The sequence below is a fragment of the Astatotilapia calliptera genome, chromosome 7 (genome assembly GCF_900246225.1).
Source record: "Astatotilapia calliptera chromosome 7, fAstCal1.2, whole genome shotgun sequence".
NCBI lineage: Eukaryota > Metazoa > Chordata > Actinopteri > Cichliformes > Cichlidae > Astatotilapia > Astatotilapia calliptera.
This window is the reverse complement of record NC_039308.1, coordinates 57,095,303-57,118,779: the sequence shown is the minus strand read 5'-3', so window position 1 is coordinate 57,118,779 and position 23,477 is coordinate 57,095,303. Positions and strand designations below refer to the sequence as shown.

The window sequence follows — 23,477 nt, the reverse complement described above, 5'->3', positions numbered from 1 at the left end:
TTCACATTTTGGACAGAGAGGACAGATGGTTTGAAAGAGGAGTGAAAGAAGCCATCTATGTCCACTGTGAGCGACCATCTTTGAACAGAGGCGGGGGTTTATGACACCAACTCTCTGCCATCTATAATCCAGTTTTGAGATCCCTTCCCAGACGCCTTAACGCCCACTCACATCCTGGGCCATCTGACCTCAGGAATTCGCATGATAAGGTGGGGCCAGGTTTCACAATGAACACACCCGAAACTCTGGCTGATTGGGACCCACGCCTTGGCTCAGGCGATTAGAGGATCATCAGGGGGTCCTTTTGTCCCTCTGTGGGGGGTCACTCCCACTAGGTTTATATCTGGGACTCTCCACCATTTGACCTTAGAACTGAAGAAGCTTCTCGGATGAGAGGTGAAACGTCTTCAAGCAACTTAAAGAAGTCCAGACGCTTTTCTTTGCAAGCTCCTTTGACTGTTCAACTGAACACACTTCAGTTAACTAAGGAGAGAGTTATATTTTTATACTCATTAAAAAATTTCAGTGTTAAAAGTTGTTTTTATCTGATTTTTGTGAAAAAGTAGCGCCACCACAAATGTCTTTTTTATTTTGCTAGGAAAATGAAAAATAGGTGTAAAGTTTATTGAAACATGTTCAAACATACATGAGCCGTATATAAGGCAAAAACAGAGCCTGTAAATCACCTGTTTCTTCAGGACAGTAAAGTGTGGTATACTTTCAGATACATTTCATCTATTGTGGATAGTTCTTTAGGCCTGTTATGTCTTCTGACGTCCTCCACATCTCCAGTTTCCTCAGATATTTGGGAATAACTGTGTTCTCATTGGCATTTTTTAATAGATTTAATAAAATAATATTTTTGCATTAGGCTGCTAGTAACAAAGTGCCTAAAAATACAAAATATATGTAATATAAAATTGTTTAGTTTTTTGTTATGTGTAGGCACAAAGTGGTTCAACCCTTTAATTAAATGTCTTTTTTATGCTTGACTGCCTCATTGGTCAGTTTTAAGTGGTTTAACAAAGAGAAGTGTATTCTTGTGAAAATGCTGAGGTATAAGGACTGGACTGAAAATTAGTCAGTACGCAGCAGATACCCAAAGAACTTTTAAAGACCTTTAGAAAGCCTAGATACCTATTGATGGACATGTTTTTTGGCACCAGTGCTTAGATGGTATTTTTTAAACTTGTTAGATCGATTGTTGAGAAATAGATTACGTTATTATGCATTTTGACTTTGTTTGGCTTTTTTCTTGCACCTAGCATCAAAGCACCCCAACCTATCTTCGCTTACTGTGAATTGTTCTTTTAAAGTCACTGCAGAGGCATAGCTGCCCTTGGAATTTATTCACCAGAAATTAACTTAGATTTCTTTGTCATCAGACATTTTATTTCTTCTGTTCAACATAATGGACATGATTTCTTTCAACATTTTATTCTCATGTATTTACTCTAAAAAATGTTTCCTTCTGTACCTGTTATTTAGCAGGAAATTGTTTTCCTTTTTTTCCCTTTTTTTTTTTTTTAGCTTTAATTGCTTTTTATAACATTTGTGGTGTCATGATTTTACTTTACTATATATTTCATAGCAAATAACACAAATTCTGTGTACCATAGTGCCTCAAAACTGAGCTCAAACCACATACCTGTCATCAACTATGGCACGAACCACATGAAATAGGTCATACACTAAGCTGGCCTAATTTGGTTTGATCTAGTTACAGATCAACAGCGATACTAGTTATGATAAAGATTAGTAGAACCTCAAGCCATCGACTCCACCCTCGATGTTCTTCAGTGACCTTGCTTTCGTTCAAAACAGCTTCTGTGAGTTAGTTCGTGCAACAATCACTTTGCCCTTGTGCCCCCCTCCTCCTATTGTGCATGCTGTGCAGCCAACCCCTCCTGCCCAGGGGCGAGGACAGAGCAAAGCCTGCTGGGATGGGGGGGGGTTAGCTGGCACAGTGCCACCTTCCCCCCGACTGCCCGGCCTGACTGGGAGCAAAGAGGGAGGCTGCTGTGTCTCAGATTGATGAGGACAGGTCTGTGGTCTGGGTATAGAGTGTTGCAGAACAGACGTCCTGCTGGCACATCCTGCCCTCTCTGCCGCACGCCCCCCAGCCCTTCGTACTCGCCTTATCGGAACTCCTAATTGTCCTTATGAATATTTTAGAGGCGAGCAGGAATGGGAGTTCAGGGTTGGGGGTATGGTTTCAATGGCTCTGACAGCTAATGATCCACTCAATGACCAGAGAAAGAGGGAGATGAAGAGCCTGAGATTGAAATGGTTTGAAGGATCTTGTGTTTGTTAGAGTTTGTTCAGTTTTTATGTGTGCCACTACTTTCACGTGGGCACAGGGTGCTTGTTCTCATTCTTTTTAATCTGTAGATAATGATGACATTGGTTTGCCTTTATCCTCAATTTGTAGTTTAATTCCCTCTTGTCTATACTGAAAATATGCAGTCCACTGATTGAGACTGTTCTCTCTGACTCTGGCAGCTAATAGCTTTGTCACATCAGTCATTCACCACAGTCTCAGAGCAGAAAGCTCTGAAGGGACTGCTCACTGCACAGCAATTACTCCTCATTCAGTAAAATCAATGGACTATATTAAATTGGGAATCTAGTCAACCAAATGCAGGTAATCATTTGCAGTAAAATATAAGAGGTTTGCCTGATGTCTATCTGTCTGTCACGATTTTATTTAACAAGCATTGCCACTTTCGACTTATGGTCCACTGACTTTGAGGCCTTACATCATTGTTGTCTTCCATTGTCACTACTTTCAGGTGGGATTGAATCGCACTATTTATGTTGTTTTTCTAACAGCTGCAAGAGAACAATGTCAAAGTGTAATGTAGGCAGTCAAGTTGCCCCCTCCTGTTCGCTCTTCCTGTCCACTGAGTAACTAGACAATGGACTGTGCTAAAGGAAGGACATGAATCCAGTCTCATATCCTGATATCACTCCACTCTGTAATGTTTAATGGTCATGAGATTAAACAAGATATGTCTGGGAATTATAGAGGACTCCTTATCTAAAATCTCCTTGCTCTAGTCTCACAGTATGTGGTAGGAAATGGAGAAAAATGGATTCCTAGTAACCCAGTGCTGGACAGTTTCAAACAGCGGCTAAAGACCGACCTGAGGAAGTGTTTATTCCCCTTGAGTGAAGACTACAGCACCACCAGAGAGGAAAGGGAACATGGCGGCACTGAAAGATTGTTAAGATGTTATATAAGAGCAGAAATATCCCTTAGTAGATAAAAGCCTTCCTATAAGCCACCTCCCCATGCTGATTTCCTAGTACGTTAACGCTCAAAGAAGCCCTTTGATAAGCACATTAGATGGAACGGCCTGGACACAATAGTGATGTCATGAGGATTAGCACGCTACCTTGCTTAGTGTAGCGGCGGACACAAGGGCTAATTCACAGCACTGCAGGGCAAGCGGGCCAAGATACCCGGCTGGAATGAGGTGAGGGGAGGCCTCAGGCACGGCAACCCGTTAAAATATGGCTTTTAACGGGGAGGCTTGAACAAACACTACGTGAATTAAACATTCATGATGTACTCCAGTTTATAACTACAGACTGTCTTTCCACAGAGGGCCTTGAATTGGAGCTGTGGTAAACCAGTCATAGGTCAGGCGGAGCTCTTCCAATAGTGAAAGCTACTGTAAGTATAGCCTTTTGCCGTGATGCAGGCACAATAGAAGAGACTGCAGAAACAGCCTCTTCATGCCCTCCTTTCAGCCATCCCCCCCCCACAGTTTTGAAGTTTAGCTTTTATACCTAACCGCTATCTTTCTCCTTTCACCCTCCCTTCTATTCATGTACAGTAGAGTACAGTACATGAATAAGTTAAGTGCAGAAAGCTCTCTTGACACAAGAGAGGGAGAACATCAGAAAGAAATGGTTTTCCAAGACTCACAGCAGCAGAGTAAATTGCTTGGACCCATCTCACTAAAAGTACTTCTCAAGAAACAGGTGATGTAGGTGGCTTATGCAATAGTTTGGGTTTTATTTTTAACCCGTTGAATGTGAAAATCCTGCTTAAAAGTAAACCTAGGAGGCAGCATAGTGATGTAAACTGATGATCTGTCATGCCTAATGACACACAGAAACTGTTCAAAGTTCACTTATTTTAGTAGCAGTCCGTGTCATTGCGCAGAATTGAATCAAAAAGAGAATTTATATTGATATCATATCAAAATGGAACGCAAGGTGAGATCTAACTGCTCTGCTGCTTCCTGTGCTGAACATACAGTGCAAACATGAGGAGGCAATTACTGCGCTGAATGCTTCCCATGGTAACAACTAGGTTATTAGTCAGGGCTCAGATGGAAATGACGGATAAATGTTTTCTTCAGGACAGGGAAGCTTCAAGGCCTCCTGCAATGGAAAATATTTTTTAAGAGAAGTATCACAAAAGCAAACTGATGGACACACTTACTATAGATGCACTCTCAGACAATAGGACCCAGTAGGTTTTGTCATCAGCCACTCAGCCTCATTTTTATTTCAAGAGCCAAATTTCTATCAATACAGGTTTGGACCACTGTGAGAAAATAGCAGCTGGCCTTGTTCCCACTCATCTTTGTGAGCCTCTCAGGGCCTCGTGAATAGATTACACAAGTTCCCTTGTCTATAGCCTTTGTAACCTTCTCCCGCAACAAACAGGCCGTATCTTTCATCAGACATGCTACTGAAAATCCCAGCCTCAGCTGCATTCACATCCAGCCAACTATACTTTCCAAAAAGTACGAACCCCAAAGCTTGATTCAACATTTGAGAGACATTTTAAAGCTGCTTTTAACAAGCTGTTCATAATGCGGAAAAGAGAAAGTGGGTTTTTTGCTTCCTAATCATGTATTTTCTTCCTTTTCCGTGTCAGAACCCTGTAGCGTCTTACACTGGCATGTAAGAACTAAGTTGGTCTGTGGTTGGGGGGCCTTCAGGGATACATGTGGTCCCTGCTATGGCTATGTCTCCGTGAGTGTGCCTCTGATTGGCTGGCATGGGGAGCCAGGTCTTGACAGGTGTTTGGAAGAGGAGCACCTGTTTGGCCATGTGCTCATTTAGTGATCCGTTTACTGAGAGCTGTAGGCAGTGTCTGTGGGGGGGCACCCGAAAACATGCCAAGTAATTTAAAAAAAGAATTACAGCCATGCTTTACTTGCACTTCAATATTGCATTCATTAGAACAGTACAGAGATGAACTGTTGCACAACACGACACCTTCTAGTACATCTCTTTGAAGATAATATGTATTGTAGTGACTCGTGTCATGTATCATAAAACACATCTGAGTCCCGCCTGCCCTTGACTGCTATTTGGTTCTTGCTCGCCCACTCTGCTTCTGCTACCCCTCCCTAAAAGGCTTGGACTAGTGGGTGTGGTGTACTGAAGGTTGGCCAGGCTTGTTGTGAAAGTGGAGCAACCCTGCCCATCTCGCACAGCCGTGCCCGACCAATCCGACCAAGATATTCCCATAATGAGCAGGTTGGAACTTAAATTAGCAGGTTGAGATCAGATCTTTGGCTCACTGGTGGAGAAAGTGCATAGCTTAACCCCAGTAAACACAGGCCTTTCAGGACACTAACTAAAGGGGGTTGCGTTCAGTAAACAGGAAATGAACCAGCAAGGCGTTTTCTTAGAATGAGAAGAATGCCTCCACTCTGTACCACACCAAACAGTAATGCATCTGTGGTACAGTGCTGGTCATTCATTATCCAGAGGACTTCTCTCTCTTGCGCTCCTTTGGGCACTATGTACACTTAACGTTTAAAGAGATGTGGGTGTTTTTTTGTTGTTGTTTCTTTCTTTCTGAACTTCCTCATTTCGATCTCAGCTATGCACAGCTTAATTTCTCTCATTGCATGTTGCATACCAACATTGTTACTGGGTTTTAAAATATACATCCCTCAAAAAGAAAATGTACACGTAAAATGGAGGAGCAGTCGGGTGTTTAAAGTGGTCTAGTTTTAATGAGAAATTGTATTATGCAGGAGTCTCATACAACACAGGTTTTAGGAAATGTGACTTACACTGAGGTTGTGGTGAGAACTGCTAGGTTAGCCACATTGTCTGCACAGACCTAAACGTACTGTCACATCGCTGTCAGAGGATGTAGCAGCTGTAGAAACCCCCCCTCCCCCATTCCCCTCACCACATTTACACACACACACACACACACAACGTACAGACATTGCACATATGCACCGCACACTCCTACTCACATAGTTTCTGTTTTTCTCTCTCTCACACACACAGACACACATTTTCCACTTTGCTGCATGATGAAGACCAGAAACAAGAGAGTAAGGTCTCATTAGTGTGTGTAGGTTCCTTTCCTCTGGTGTGCACTGTAACCCCTACATCCACAGGAGTCAGTGACCTTCCTGTAGACACGAGGTCTTCAAGATGGGGCAGGGTGCTGCTGTGGACCTGCAGCAGCCTGATAGAGAAGTCTTGGGAGCCTCGCATAAATCATGTTTTGATGTACACTGCCTAGATATCACAAACTGTCACATGCTGTCAGCAAGTCTTGTTAACACTGCTTTTCAGAGCTGTAATGAGGAGCAGAGAATAGCCTGTATGAAAGTGAGCAAAAGAGCTTAGTTTCATGGCATGTTTCTTACCTCGCTAAAGTTAGAATAGGCTCTTTATAACATCACACTGGACCACCTTATGTTGCTATAATTTCTCAATGACCTGCACAAATAAGCATATGTAACCAATTTTTGATAATCGCACATTCATTAACTTTGATCAGAGTATGCAAGTGCCAACCATACTAATTTGCAGACTAGGTGTGCTCAGCTGTAGAGTCGTTTTGTGCAGGGCATTCTAATAAATGTGAAAGATATAGCCATGCACATGCATAGGCTGTGGGGACAGGAATGGATACAAGAAAAGAAAAAGGGAGTTTCCAGGTGAAGGGTGAATTGGTGAAAGTGACTTTTCCAGTTTATCCTTGTCTTCCACACTCTAGCCCACTGTGTTTGTAAATTGTTTTTCTGATTTTCTGAAAAGAAAAAACAGAGTAGAATATTTTCACATGTAATTTGGTTTAAAGTACAGTACTGGTCAAAGGTTGCAGGTACATTTGCGAATGATTACCTTGACAAAAAGTGCAAAGATTTTAAAAAGTTATCTATTATTCGACCTTAAAATGTTAGCACATCTATGACATAGCCTTACACAGAGTTTCTCCAGTTATTCAGCTGTGAGATTATCTCAAGCATCTTGAGGAACTTACCACTGTTTGTCTGAAATTGGGTTACCTCAGTGTCTGCTTTATACTGTATATTTAAAAACTGGGCATCAATGTGCCTTAAACCTACATTCTTTCTAATGGCGAGCAAGGGGGTGGTGCTCATCTGGTTGCAAAAATAAAATCCTATTGTACGGAAGTCTATTATTAAGTTGTCCTACTGCCTACTTTATTTATTACCTCAGTAAGCGTTTTTTCCCCCTATGCGATTATGATCTCGATTGCTAGTTTCAGGCCTTATTTACCATAACGTGCTGTTTTATTTCATAAATTCTAGCCGAGTAAAATTGGCAGTAAAGCAGGTTATGCTTTAGGGAGTGGTTACTTTATGACATGTGACACTTTATCAGCCATATCCACCTCTATAAGATGGCAGCGGCCAAAGTGCTTAGTCTGTGGCTTCAAAATGAGTCCACAAACCAACGGGTGACATCACATTGGCTTTTTTATAAATACAGTCTATGGCATCTTCTGTCTCTTCGTTTGATCCTAGACTGACTCAGTGATGTTGTATAGGGGCCATACCATCTGTTACAGACCTGTTGTTTTTCTCAGCACTGAAGACATGTATTTATGGCTGACTGTGTCTGTAATGCTACAGAATTATTTTGTGACAGATCAGTTTCCTCCTAATGTTAAGCATTAGTATAAAAATGTACAGTTCTGATGTTCATAAAACTTTTGCACAGTGTTGTATATAACAGGTAACAAGCAACATAAACACAGGACTACTTCTTGTACATTGTTTCTTTTCAACTGTGCAATTTCATTTCAGAAATTGAGAAACAAAGGCCATAATGACTGTGCTAGTCCTGATCCTGATGACTGTTTTGGGCACAGCCCCCTCATGGATGACCATTTCGGCAAACTAAGCGAAGACAGTGATTTAATGTACAAGCGCTGCGGTGTAAGTACTTCCTTTGTCCCCTGCTGTTTTGTGTTGATTCCTGTCTTTATGTTGATGTTCACTACAGGCGCTAAACAAGAAAGAACACAGAGGTTGTGATAGCCCGGACCCCGATGCCTCATATGTCCTCACTCCTCACACAGAAGAAAAGTATAAAAAAATTAATGAGGAGTTTGATAATATGATGAGAAATCATAAAATCGTAAGTACTGTAAATGCAATGTTCTTGCTTGGCTTTGTGGCACAACGGATTTTTGGCTCTTTTTTTTCTCCATTTAACTCTTTCCTCTTTTTGTTGTCCCTCCGAAGATTTCCGTTAACTTCTTTCAGACCTACACTAAAGATTAATGCCCCCTTTACTGGGTGTGCATTTGTTCCTTACGTTGAGTTGTTTTGCCGCTGATATTTTGGCACACCCTGATAAGATCACATTTCATTAACAGATGAAATGTTGCATGCTTCTGCTAGAAAGATTACACCCTAGTATCATGGTCATGTTATCACAAATCAAACTGCAATCACTATCTCAACATAATGAATTTACAGTAAATACCCTAAGAGTAATGTGAGTGTTTATTATAAACAGTTGCAGATCCTTTAATTTAAGGGTGTTTTTTTTGCCATCTCAATCCAGATTTCTATTCGATTGGTAAAAAAATATATATTTTTTTGTCTCCGTAGGACCTTAATAATCCAACATTTTCATTCTTCTTTTCAAATTATATCTCTTCATCGTTACACTGCACTAATATTTACACCGTCCCGTTCCCTTCTCCAAGTACCACACTGGCTCTGTCTTTCAAGATATCACAGATCTCTTGTGATCTTATCACACGTGACAATATTAGACTTGTGCAAGAACATAGTGCTTACTAAGAAGCAGTTGTTTTCTCTATGTTCCTGACATGAAGAGCATCACTTTGCCATTAACAAACTAATGATAACACCCAACTGGCTCACTGGATAATGCTATAATGAAATGTTCTCACTGCCACCTGTCATTCTCACTTAAAGCTTTGCACAGTCAGCACTTTGTGGGTAAATGCAAATGAGTTGTGATTCTTGTAGATGTCTGGGTTGCAAGTCCCCACCACCGCTGTGTGTTTTGCAGAGAAACACATTACACAATGGTGTTTCAAAAGGAAAATCTATGTGTCTAGTGCTGACTGCTGCAATGCACAGTGATCACCTGACAGCATGTTTTTATATTTTGGGTTTTGTAAGTTATTATTTGTGTATGTTGTGGTATTACTTGAAGATTTGTGTGTATTCTCTATGTATGATGTTAATGAGAATGATGGTTATGAATGTTTATTAAAGTACCATGAATAAATATTATGTTATGTATACTATAAAGCATACAAAGCCGACAATGTAGGAGGTCTCCTTTGCAGTACTTCAATCTGCCCTGCCTGCCTGTTTTGTGAATCTGTTTATTAAAGCTAACCTTCAAGTGGAGCTTGCTGTTAATGATGCCATGACAACCAGTGACTCATCAGACTCATCGGAGCTTGGATTTTTAGTGTAATCTGTGTAAATATTTGTGTGTTTGTCTCCCTCTTCTAGCCCACAGCATTGCCTCAGCAGAACTTCTCCATGCATGTGGCAGTGCCTGTATCCAATCCTAATGCCATGTACCAGGCAGGAGGGACTCTGGGCAGCCAGGGCCTGGCAGCCGCCACAGCTTCTCTGAGTGAGAGTGGGATGCTGTCCCCTCCACAGGCCTCTCTGCACAGGAATGTTGGCTCTGGTGGAGGATCCCAGAGGCCCACCAGTGCAGGCAGTGCAGGTCAGTGGATAACAATCTCACTTCGATTTTTGTTAATGGTGGTTAAGGCAGTTTCCCACCAAATTGATACAAGAGTCGGTCTCACCAACATCAGAAATATTATCAAAGTTTTATTTGCAATAGTTTGAAAAGAGTAGCTCAGCAAATTTGGAAATTGCTGTTTTTGACTTTTCAGAATTTGCTGAGGAGATCAGTATCACTCTTATATCCCTGTTGAACATGGAGTTGGAGGCCAGAAGTTTGTTAACCTAGCTTAGCATAAAGAGTGGAGACAATGGGTAGCAGCATGCAAGTTCACTTAATTTTATAAGCGGGATATATGTTGTGAAGAATCGACATACAAATTAATCTTGGATCCAATCAATTTTCCAGACTTGTCGGCTTTATTTGTAAAAAAGCATCCTGGCCCCTTTGATGGAAATTGTATCAACAACATTTATGTATCACTTTTACTGTTTCAAATAAATACATGCCAGTTAACGTTATGGGATTGGTATGCTCACAATTAAGACCGATCTGCAACAGAACAACCCAAGAAAGAAAAAGAAAGTTCAGACATTAGCAGACGTTTGAGGACAAGCGCAGACTTTTGGCTAAGAGACGTAAGTAAAAAGAGAGGCTGCACACAGGAGCAGGGGGGATATGAGGACAGGGTGCACAGAGAGGCAAGGGAATATGAGAGGTGGGAATGGGGCACACACATGGCAGTGTGGACGGAAATGCTGGAAGCTCTGGGGCTAGATATTGAGATGCAGTCCCATCTCAAGGGTACAGGGAAAAAAAAACAATAAATGTGACCTATGTCTGAATGACAGAGTTCAGGCACTTGACAAAGCCAATAATGTTGCATACTTCAGATAGATTAGAGAAAACTTGACTGATCTAGCTTTTACCTCTTTAGTTTCATATGCATAAATAGGTTTGCGTTATCTAGGTTGTCCACATTTAACCTCTGAGTGGTCTCTATCTCAAATGGTTTTCAACTTTTTGTCCAAAATGGTCTCCAGGGTAAGTGAGCTAATGTCAAGTCGTCATTCAACACCTCTTATCTGATCTTTGGTGGATATATTTTTTTCACATACTCTGAGATGCTCATTGTTACACCTTTTACTGTATCTGCATAGTGGAAAAATGATGTCAGTGACACTAGTACTGGTATGACTGGTTGGACTCAGTCAGTTCGGTTGGCTTTTGCAAGATTTCACTACAATGCCTTTGATGGGAGCAAATGCAGCAAGGTGTGAAATGCCTCACTGACATTTGACCACATATCAGTAGTAACATGTTCTTGTTTACTGGGGGTATACTAAATGATAATTTTCTAGAATAACTCATCCCTTGTGATTAATAACTGTAAAGCATTTATCTTATTTTTAGATGATTCTGGTGGCATGCTAGCATTATATTCTTTTGACCTAAGTGCATTGCTTAAATGTGTGTGAAACATCACTCAGAGGTGCACAAATTCAGAATTACACAAGTAACCGTTTTCTGAACGTGCCTCCTCACAGTGGAATGCTGCTTTCCTCATCCTCGACTTGATAAACAAGCTGAAAACAAACAAGTTGCTCTCTTTAATCACATATTGAAAATTCCCTCACCATAAGGACCCTGGCAGAGCACGTTCTACTCTTTCGTGCACTGTGAAGATAGAGCTACATGACATTTTCATGTCTGGTCTGCCATCTCCATCACATGCTCTGCTAGCTTGCAGAAAGATGCAGATGGTTAATCATATCACTCTGTGCATCTTATTAGGTGGCATGCTGGATACCACAGACCTTTCAGTGCCAAGTGGTGCGGGCTCCAGCCCAGCGGGTAAGTCCTCCTGGAGAGATTCATTAGCTCTCTGTAGCTCTGCCCAACAGGCTTCCTGCTTAGCAAATGAGCTGGATAGTAGCATATCTATTTGTGATTGGCTAAAGACAGTCGTCAGTACCACTGACTGATTGGTTTGACTGTCTTTCCATTGCATGCAAAGGGCACACATGTCCTCTTAACAGAGAGCATGCACAATATGCTTGGTAAACGCACGTTTGAGAGATGGGAAATGGTTCCACAGCATTAAACCCTGTGTGGTGTTTGTACTTCAAAGCGGTAAAAGAGTGGGGCAATTAGCTGTCTTACTGACACGGGCAGGTAAATAAACCCAGTGTTTCCTTTAAACTTGTCGCCTCTACACAGTTCCCTCTTCTCCTGTTTCCTTCCCGTCTATTGACAGGTGCATCTGTTCCCCCCTGACTGCCCTGGCAGCCCTTATAAGGCTGGAGAGGGTCTGTAAGATGCCTAGACCAGCATAACCCTGTAGGTATTCAGGCCATGTCATTCCACTAAGTCCTCAGTACACAATGACCGGACAGCCTGTCATGAGTGAAAAGTGTCGTGTGACACGTGGAGGCAGATGGAGTTTTAACTCTTTCCTTATTTTGTTTAGCAAACTGGCAAACTGCATGACATCAAAGGTAATAACAATTTGAAGAACACTAGGATATAAGCTTTAAGAGATTTTAGGCTCGGCCTTAGTCACAGAGTTTAAAGACAACCAAAAAGAAAGTGCTCGGTTGGTTTTAAGTTTGGGTGTGGCACCAGGTCAGGGTAAAGTCAGGAGCCTCTGCCAAGGGGCGTCAGCATTTGGCACTGTATGGGCATGTTGCAGCTGTTGTTTGCAACAAGTGTGTAGCAGAGCATAGGCTACGAGGAGGACTAACTTCTCTAGCCCTGATGTCAGATGACCATTCCTGAAATGCTTATGATTTTCCCAAGTAGCCGCAGTGACCACAGTAGAGGCATTTCAAAGCAGCCAGATGGAAGATGTGTTGTGTGATATCTTCTCCCCATTTAATAGTTTTAAGTACTTTCAAACTTTTTTTTCTAAGTTAAGCAAAAGGCAAATTATTTTTATCCCATTCAACTATTGGAGTGTGATAGCCGCTTTATTTATTAGCTTTTTGTGTAAAATTTCTCCATTTTACAGGCGCACGTACTGTATATGCATGCACGATACCACAGCGAACATCACTGGCAACATTTTCTGGCAGATAAATGTCAGTTGTTCTCTCTAAAATAAGCCATCTGTTGTTCTTGTCTAGTTTCTCATTCAGATAATGGCTTGAAAGCTAATACACCTCCACAAACCAAACTGCTTCTCTTTAAGCCTCATTTTATGTGATTGAGTAGTGTGTGTACTTCACTGAGTGACAGTGCATCGCTTCTTACAACAGCTCATACAATAACACCTAATTACAAGCTCTGGTCCTTGACTGGTGAGAAAGTTGTGGTGAAAACGAAGGATTCAGGAGAGTGCTCTCTGGTATGCAGTATGGTTGCGAGCTGTATACATGCCTTCATTAATACTGAATGATTGCAAGGTCTTGAAACACATTTTCAAAGTTTGTTTGCATGCCCACCAGATGTCATTAAGTAACAGGCTCAGTGGTGCCGGAGTTTGTTTTCAGAAAGTTGTTTTTCTTTGTTGTAGTTTTACTTTATTAATCTTAGGCTGCTTGGATGTCCGCAATTGCTGAATAATGAGGGATACTTTCCAACGTCAAATGCGTGTTTCAGTTTTTCTTCAGTCTAAAATTTTTATGGGGCGTGAACAGTTATTCCATCTGACTTCATTCTTAGCAGTTACACTTGGGACATCCTGTCTCAAATTAGTTTGCTGAGATACAACAAAAGGACCGCAGGCTACATGGCATCTAGCTATTATTGGAAAACTGCATTTGGAGCCCCTTGATTCACTTCTATCATTTCTTCTCATTCATCAAGACTCCCCCCTCCCTTTTTTTTTTTTTTTGCTTGAGCCTGGCGCGTGTGGGATGTTGGACACAATAAGTCACAGTGTTTTCTTTCCCCAAACTTAAAATGAAAACCGAATGTTTCACTTGTAAACACAGGGGTTTATGTAATACCCCTTACCAGACCATTTTAATAATTCAGAACAATGAACAGAAACCAAACAGCTTTCAGCGTGCACAGGTTTCAGTCAGAGAGGATTTACCAGCACAACCGATCTGTTAAGAGAAGTCTGAATATAGAATGAGAGCAGAAAAGCCCGGTGACATGCCCTATGCTGAAGGCTTGGTCTTAACTTGTGTCTGTTACCTTGGATCCCATTGAACTTTGCCGTGTATTTGTTCAGACGTGTTTTCATCCTCACTTATTTTCAAAGAATTATTTCCTTCACTCATCGTCAGACGTATGAAGTCATAATCAAACTCACATTGCACACATAAGCAAGTCAGGTGGGTTATTCCGTGTCTAAATGAGCCAGTAAACACAAGACTGTGGGTCTTTGTGTCTCCGACCGGTAATGAAATCGCCAATAGTGTGACACAAATGTATTTTAAATGAGGTGGCGAAAGGACATAACTGAAATGTTAATAGATACAGTGTGACAATATTACAATTTAAGTCATGTAGAATTAGAAATATTACAACAGGAACGCTGTGAGTTTTTCTTTTACGTTTCTGAGAATATTCACATTTGGAAAATAGAGAAAGTGTTCTTCATTTTTTGCCTCCTCGATTGTAACATTTTTACAAATGCTCTGCCAGGGTCCTTATGGTGAGGGAATTTTCAATATGTGATTAAAGTGGGCATCTCGTTTGTTTTCAGCTTGTTTATCAAGTCGAGGATGAGGAATGCAATACACATATACACTACATCAGCCTATGAGTAAGCAAGACGACTTATCAGTGGATGTCTACATTTTTAACGACTTTAAAGTAGAGATGGACCGATCCGATATTACGTAGCCTATCGGTATCGGTCTGATACTGACGTAAATTACTGGATCGGATATCGGAGAGAAATAAAAAATGTAATCCGATCCATTAAATATCAAAAAAGCACCTCACAAAACTTGCGACACGGCGTAACTCAGCTCATAACCGTAGCACGTCGGAGCAGTGTGCTCACGTGATAGAGCGGCTGTGTGTATTTGTAGCCTCCCAACCAAACCAGCATTTCATCTCCGAGGAAGTGATCCCAGAGAGAAGTAAAGCAAGTCTGTAAGTTTGTCTCTGAATGTTTGTAAAGCATTCCCACGTTAAGGTTAACAACCGATATATGGAGCGAGTGCCTCTTCTCTCTCCCTCCCTCTCCTGTTGCTACTTCAATCATGAAACTGCTCAATGATCAGCTGATCGGCTTTTCTGTCGCGAGTCCGTCTCTCTTCTTTGTTTTTGGCCCACTTTGCACCAGAAAGAGGAAACCAGCGGCTGAACAACAGCAACACGTTTAACCTTGATAAGCTGTTGTTAGAATTTATTTAATATTACTTTCTACACCAGGATCTTTTTCTACGTAGCTGATGGCTGGTAACTGTGCAGGGGCGGATCTAGCAAAGTTTAGCCAGGGGGGGCCGATAGGACATTAACAGGGAAAAGGGGGGCACAAAGACATACTTTTCTTTCTTATTCTCATTTAAAATGTCTAGCTTTTAATAAATAATTATCTGAATCTTACACCCAAATTTTTAATCTGATGTAAAATATGTAGAAGTCCATTACTGTATATAGTAACTGTTAAGTCTAATATACCCTAGTAAGCTATAGTACTTTTTCCTTTGGGAAGGTACCATCTGTGCAGTCTGCAATTCTGTTGAAGAAAGATGTTGAATCTATTTAATTATTCTTGAAAAATAATTTAATTCTGTGCATTTTTTTTCACACTGCATCAAATTAAAGTTGATTACGTCGATTAAGCATCATGAGGTGGGGGGTGGTTCCCTATTTTTTTTTTTGCTGGGAGTTTGCAACCCTATTAGTTAGGTTGCTTAATATTTCTGCTAAGTACTCTTTAAAATGCCAGAATAGGAAGGATGGAGTAGGTTTAAGTTTATTAGATTGATCAGTGTTGCTGAACTATGAAATATTTTGTGGGCAGTGTATTTTTTACATACAGGTATAACAGAATAGCTTTAGTGTTGTTGTTTATTTAAACTTGAGTATGAACTTATACAAAATGCAGCAAGATATTAAAAAACAGTTTTATTGATTAAAAAACACACTATATCGGATTCATATCGGTATCGGCAGATATCCAAATTTATGATATCGGTATCGGACATAAAAAAGTGGTATCGTGCCATCTCTACTTTAAAGTAGGCTGTTTTTAATAATGAAAGTTTGTTTCCATGGCACAAAAAGGACATACTTAAACAACATAATAAACCAACTATAACACAAGCCAGTCAAGCCGAACGCTCGCGTTACCTGCATATGTGCAATCATTTCTTTTCATGTGAAAAGACTCTGTACTCTAATCTCGTGATCCTTTCTATCTTTTCCTTTGCTATTTGTTTTTTTTTTTTAACTTGTGTGCTTGTGCTGTGGCCACTATGAATGATGTGATATTCTTGTGTCAAACAGCTGTGGAGATTTTTCACTGATAAATAAACCATCATTGCCACCAACAGAACCTTAGTGCTAGTATGACTACAAGTGCTAAGAATATGCAAGTTGTATCTTACGTAGCTTGCAGGTATGAAACAAACATCTCTGAAGGAACCTTCTTGCAGTTTTAGCAAAGCTGCAACCTTAAGCCTGAAGTGTTTTCAGACAAAAAAACAGTTAAACCAGATTAATAAAATTAAGCAGATTATCAAGAGAAAGACATAATGAAATATATATAGATAAATGTATAAATATATATGCAAGTGCATGAAAACATAAAGCATACATGGAAATTTAACCCACAAACATTATTGTAATGTGGACACATTTTAAAACATCAGTTATGAATGAATGAATCCTTTATTTAAACAGCCTATTTGAGCTGAAGATCAATGAGCTACATAATAAAACAATACATTATGCACGCAATTGAGAAAAACATATGCAATTTAAATTTGATGTTAAACCAAGAAAAATCATTTATGTCTTCTTTTGGCTATATATATGTGTGTCACCAGATGATGCATTACATTATTACTTGATATATGTTTTGAGTCGGATTTTTGATATGATTAGGGAATAAAAACAAACTAAACCAAAGCAAGGATTACATTTTGATATTTTACTGCAAAGCATTATTAGAAAACAATGTTACGTCAGACAGTTTTGGCTGCGAAGGTTGGCCTCCAATGCTGCAAGACAAATCTCTGATGTGAAAAAGGCCTTTAGTCATCTCCATCGTGTTGTTTTTCCTCAGCGTTACAAGGCAGACTTCTGTCAAAGTAAAATATTCGAGCTCACTGATTGCTATCAGCGAGGTCTTTATTTGCCAAATTGCCAAATTGAAATCCATTTCTTTACATGAAATTCTATTTGCACTCATTGCTCCTCATTCCCACTGAATGACTTCTTCCATGCTTTTAATCAGGCTCGCTATTTTTGGGGCTTTGGACATTTAATCTGCTAATTCTGTAAACATTGTTGTCTTGCAGCAGCGTAGTCTTATATGATCAAAGTGAAGGCTGATGGCAGTAGCTGCTTGCATATACTGTTGATTCAGCGGTGAGATACTATTGTGCACTTCATAACTGTTTATTTGACCTTGAATTGTTGCTGGCCTTATCTGTAGTCAGACGGGCTATTGTTCCATTATGTTCCTATGTAAGAGTCTACTTGTTGCGCACACACTTTGTGTTTCACTGGGATAAACTGAACACAATAGAGAAATCAGCAACTTGTTGAAGTGTTACTGATCTGTTGATGCAGTGCTAGATATCATTAATTCCTTCTTCCCTTTGTTTTCAGGATTTCCGAGTGTGTTTTTCTTAAAGTATAGTTTTTCTTTCCAGACTTAAGTCAAATAAAGTGAGGCTAAGCTTCAAGTGCACCTGAAATCTTACTTTTGTTTGGTTATTGTTTTCATAAGAATTCAGCAGTCCGTTTTTTTTTATCAGAGCTCTTTTGTGTGAAATCTGCAGAATCTCACTGCAGATCTTGTGCAGATGAGTCATACAGTGTCTTGTGGTTCAAAATAAGGTACTGTAGCATGATAGAAATGGGAAGAACACATCTTTATGTGAAACGTGTTTTAAAAAGAAAATGCTTAATGGATGCAGACACTTTATGGTGATTTAGAAATTTTCAGTTTGTTTCGGAAAGATTTATTTTAATTGAGAAACTACCAAAAACATATTTCTTTAAAAAAAAAAAAGTCCTAATAATAATAATAACTATAAGCCGTTCTCTGTATTGTGGCATTTATTGTAGCTTTAACACCTTTTTATAAGATTTATATTTAATATTGGTTCAATACGATTACTTCTTTTATTTTCGATCGGTCCACACCCAGTGGATATAGCGATGTTTTTCAAGGGTGGTTGTCCAATGAGAAAAGGGAGAGGGAGTTCCTAAAATGTTGTTGGAACTCAAGAAAATAACTTCCTAAAATTAGTTGAATTGTTCTCAAGAAAAGGAAATGACTAATGATCATGAATGCCTAGGTGTGAATGGTGTGGGGATAGTCTAGCACATGCTGCTGTTTGTGTGCACAGTGAAAAACAACAAAGAACAACATTTTATTGTTCTTATTCAATTGTAATGGCCTCAGCTATTTCTTTTAAGCAGTCACAGTACATTTGCCAGTGAACTGCTCCTCGTCCCAAGATGCAAAGAATTGGCTTTGATGTAATCATTCACAGTAAAAATAAAGGGCTCATCAATTTTGAAATGGACATTTTATTTTTGTAAATGTGCAGGATAATTATCCCAGTCTATTAAAACTTCCCAGAGGGTTGGAAACACTTAACGCTGCATGCTGCAGCAAGCTGGAAAACAACACAGCGCGAGAGGTTTGGTTGATGACTGGGAGTGTTGTCAGTCACAGTGCATGGTTTGATGATGTGTTTCTGTTGCTGTGCGCATCTGCAGGAAATGGTTTTGTTAACCCCAGGGGCTCTCCAGGCCTCCTCAGCACAGCCAGTGGCAATGGCCTGGGTAAAGTCATGCCCACCAAGTCTCCGCCACCCCCTGGAGGGAACATGGGAATGGGAAGCCGCAAGCCAGACCTGAGGGTTGTTATCCCTCCATCAAGCAAAGGGATGATGCCCCCGCTGGTGAGTAGAGAGCACACCACTGCACACGAGTATTACTAGCTGAAGCACCTTTAAATATCTCTGCTGCAGGGCAGAGCAGAGCTTTGTTTGGTGTCTTTATCAAGCCCTTCGTAGCAGAACACTTTGCCTGGATTTTGCCCAAACATGTTTTCGATGTTATCACAAAACGTAGCGTGGTGTTCAGCTGAGGTTTCCGCCTCACTTGAACACTTGAACTCAGGACTTTTATTTATCTGAGAAGTGGGGCTCAGTGTGGTAGCGTAAGTGTCTGAGATGTGTTCACCTCTATTTCAGTGTGGACCGAACCATGGATCTGCACCCTCCCTCCATTATTCACATTCATTCTGAGGCCTATAAAAACAATAATAAGAAGAAAGCTTCAGGGTGCCCTGATCGTAGCAAACACATGAGGTTTAAGCAGACCCTCCGAGTCACGAATCGACATTCAGAAAACTGTAAAAGGGGGGTTGGGGCGGGATTTAAAGACAGTTGCAAGCAAATACCCTGATTCACCTCTGTGTGTTGTTTGTGGTGTCAGTAACAGGAGCCTTTCCAGAAAACCGATGTGTTTTGTAAATAAACCTCTGGTTACTGTGGCTGCTCCTCCTTTGCTGAGCCTCAGCTGGCCTGGAGCAGTGTTTAAACAACTGTGTGATACTGTGTCTGCTTGTGGAATACGTAGGAGTAGGACAGGTTGTGTTGCAAGAGGTGCAGGGTGGGAGGTCCTGTTCTGTCTGAGCCTACGAAGTATTTTCGACTGGTAGAGGCTGTTGAGGGCGTGGGCTGTGGCAGGTCTGCAGACAGCCTGTCATTAGGCCATAATGGTATTAAATTAATCACATCTCAGTGTGACAGAGTGTAGATGAAGACTTAATCAGGGGCCCAGGGTGTGAGCCAGATAATATCTTGTCGCCCTTGTCGTGTCTTCCTACCGCTATTGATTGAGTGTGGGTATTAAGAGCCCCGGCGTGGACACAGTATGTCCCACAGCACAGAAAAGATGGAAAATGGGCTTCTTGTTCTTCCTCCCAGCACAGGGGGGATTTTTAAGTGCACAGTACTAAGCAGCCATTATTGGTACCAGCGGAGAAGCTTCGTTCGTAATTTCTGGTGATTATGATTTGATCTCAGTGCCACTCACAAATGTCAGCTCTCATTTGTGTAAGCTTCACTGACGTCCGACTGCTCCATCTTCTTTATTTACAAGACTGGAATTTTATAGCCCAACAAACCGGAGCACCAGCGCTTCATACCCACACGTGCTACGGTTTGGTGACAGCATGTATTTGCATTACATTTAAAAAAGCAAATTTAGCTGCTTTGTTCAAAGAGAGCGGGATTTACCAGTGATTGGTCACCAGAAGTTTTTATATTTATTATTGTCCCTTTTACTGTAAATTCCTGCACTTGTCACCTCCCCCCACCCCGAGCGATTTACAGCCGCTCTGCTGCTTTTCTGTAACTCTCTTCTTTTCTTCTGTTGAGGGCAGTCTGAGGAGGAGGAAATGGATTTGGTGAGTTTTGAGAAATGCCTGGGCAAATGGCTGCAATGTGAACGTGCTTCCGGTGATCACTGATGCTAGACTGAAGGCACCGCGCACACTGGAGACTGGCTCTCAGATCTCCCAGTGATAAGAAACAAGACATGGAAAAACAAAAACAACAACGACAAAAACATTAACACTGCATGCTTTGGGTTTGGCCTGTGAAAATTGCCTCGGCCTGTTAAATTGGCTCCTCTATTCCCAACACGTCAATGTTAGTCATATACCACCAGAGTTTATGTGTGAAAGTGTGTGTGTGACAGAGAAGGAGAGCGAGAGAAAGGAAGAGGGGGAGAAAGCAGATCAGTGATTACTTTTTAAAATTATTTTACGCATAGTTTCATGTTTTACAACTCAAAGAGTGATGAGTAAATTATAAATCATTTATATTTTTTAAGCCAGAGAGGATTACATCATCTTAAATGATATCACCTTACGAGATACTCGGTGAAGTCATCTGGCTGGAGAGTGTTGGAACAATGCGAGGAAGCCATCGACTGTAGATCATGATGCAATGGCGCTTCAAACACGACTGCTGGCAGCTGCACATATGTTTGTTACATTAAACACGGGGGAATTTTATAGTATTGTTCTAAACTTTTGCTGCGTTTCATTAGTGGATCTGCAACTCACTGAAGAGTTTACTGCATGACCACAACAAGCTGCATTTTTTTTGCGGACTGCATGCCAGTCACTGCACTAAAAACCACTGGGGCTCTGCTGTGTGTCACTCTGGGTGCTGATATGTGTCATATACGCATATATATACATATACATAATATTCGGGTGTGAAACTGATCTCCAGACTCACTTTAATGGCTCACTCTGATTGTTTTTGCGGTGGACTCTTGTGGAGTGGAGCTTGCCCAAAACGAGTGTTCTTAACTCTTTAATAACACTAACAAAATGTATTTGTCGTGCTTTTAATTGCACATCAGCAATTCTGTACTGACGTCGGTCAGCTTTCTACTTTGAATAGCAGAATTCTACCTAAATTTATTGCAAAGCTCGCTCAACGTTTTTCTGTATATATTAAATATAAACGAATCTGTAGGTAATCAGACTAAATATATCAGTTTATTGTTAGGTGTCCTCATTTTTTAATCTACTTTCATAAACTTTTTAATGCACACAGTCAATAAAAAATCAGAAAGAGCGGAACATTTACAGCAATGAAGTTACACTGCCACCTTGTGGCAGCTTTTATTATTACATGCACATTCTTGACACGACCTTTAGTACAGAATATGGAACACTTTGAAAAAAAATAGTCATTAAAAAAACTGGATCATTTGTAGCCTTTACATTAGGGACTTTTAACTTTGCCCAAGAGCTACTTTAGTGAAATGACTGAATCATCTGCAGTATTTATCAGGTAAAATAATAAAAGGATCAAAAGACAAACAAAGAAAGGATTTTACTTTATTCAGTAACTACAGCTTCATTAAACTGAAAATGCTTTAGTTACATTTTGAAAACATTAGGCACAGGTGAAAACTCATCAATAAGTCGTATTCAGTGCAGCCTGCCCCTGGCATTATATGGCTGATTTGGCACGCAGCCTCTAAGTCGAGTAACACGACGCTAAATGAAGTGTTTTAAATGATACTATTGGCACTGTTTAGCATCCAAGTGTGATATTTTTATAGTGCCATGTTTTGAGCTAAAGTATTTTCTTTGTTGTTTGTGTTTTTTGCAGAACACTCAGAGGATAAGCAGTTCCCAGTCCACCCAGCCGCTGGCTACTCCAGTCGTGTCTGTCACCACCCCCAGCTTACCCCCACAGGGCCTGGTCTACTCAGGCATGACCACCTCCTACAATCCTGCTGGTGAGTCTGGACTCGCTCACCCCCCTCCCAGACTGACAACAACCTTTTTGGCCGAGATTATTTGCACAACACGCTGTTGGTTCCTGCTCTTTTCTCAGTGGCACACAGTGTTGTAACTGAAATGCGAGTGAGTTCTCAGTGTGCGTGGTTGCTTTTTTTTTTTTTTTTTTAACAGAGTACTCCCTGAGCAGTGCAGAGATCTCTTCCCTACAGGGCTTCAGCTCTCCTGGGCTCTCGCTGGGCTCCATGTCGGCATGGCAACAGCATCAACTGGGCCAAGCAGCTCTTAATTCTTTGGTGTGAGTAACACACTTACAAACAAAAGCACACTCTCCAGACGCCCTCACATAAAAGCAACACCCACTGTGCTCTGTGATATCATACTGAATCACACATCTACAGTCCTGGCTTTTCACATTATTTCAGTTCATATTTGTTCGCTCGTTGTTTTTGACCAAGAACAAAATGTCTCGCTTATCTTTGCTGCAGTGGCGGAGGTCACCTACCTCAGGGTTCCAACCTATCTATCAGCACCAGCCAGAGCATAAACATCAAGTCTGAGCCTATCTCACCGCCACGGGAGCGCGTCACCCCGTCTGGGTTCCCCTCACAGCAGCCGCAGCAAGGGTCCAGCCGACAGGAAGTTCTGGGACGTTCACCTGCCGACAGCCTCAGCTCGTCTTGTAGCTCATATGATGGCAGTGATCGCGAGGACCACCGGCCAGACTTCCACTCCCCGCTGGGGCTGGGCAGACCCCCTGCTGGCTCGGAGGACAGGGAGAGCCCATCGGTCAAGCGCTTGCGCATGGACACATGGGTGACATAAAGAGCTCTGATCAAGCCTCCAGTCACCAGCCGGTCAGAGAGAGAGGGAGGGGTTAGACATGGAGATAAAAGAGAGAGAAAGAGGGAAAAAGAGAGGGTGAGGGAAAGAGAGAGAAAGAGAGAGAGAGAGAGCAAGGGTCCTTACAGCTATCATTGTCATGCTATTATTCAACTCCACTTCAGTTTGTATGACTGAGATGTAATGTAATAAGACGTGTCAGGACATATCTAAAGTTAATTCTCAGACTGATAAAATAAGATTAAAAACTCAGCTAGGTGGACTGAATTAT

At 41.1% G+C, this 23,477-nt stretch overlaps 1 protein-coding gene across 12 annotated transcripts in view; it reads left to right on the top strand.

The window, feature by feature from the left end:
* Positions 1–23,273, top strand: part of mef2aa (myocyte enhancer factor 2aa) — a 63,173-nt gene extending 39,900 nt beyond the window's left edge. For 5 of the 12 annotated variants that reach the window (XM_026176014.1, XM_026176011.1, XM_026176012.1 and 2 more), the window contains 8 exons: positions 8,254–8,388; positions 9,753–9,975; positions 11,734–11,793; positions 18,805–18,989; positions 20,480–20,503; positions 22,233–22,362; positions 22,538–22,661; positions 22,852–23,273. In XM_026176014.1, the coding sequence (XP_026031799.1) occupies positions 8,254–8,388; positions 9,753–9,975; positions 11,734–11,793; positions 18,805–18,989; positions 20,480–20,503; positions 22,233–22,362; positions 22,538–22,661; positions 22,852–23,188 (1,218 nt within the window). In that variant the 3' untranslated portion in view covers positions 23,189–23,273. Of the gene's footprint in view, positions 1–8,054; positions 8,187–8,253; positions 8,389–9,752; positions 9,976–11,733; positions 11,794–18,804; positions 18,990–20,479; positions 20,504–22,232; positions 22,363–22,537; positions 22,662–22,851 lie in introns of all 12 variants that reach the window. The other 7 variants (XM_026176016.1, XM_026176018.1, XM_026176019.1 and 4 more) reach the window with 7 other exon arrangements.
* Positions 23,274–23,477: the final 204 nt, after the last annotated feature.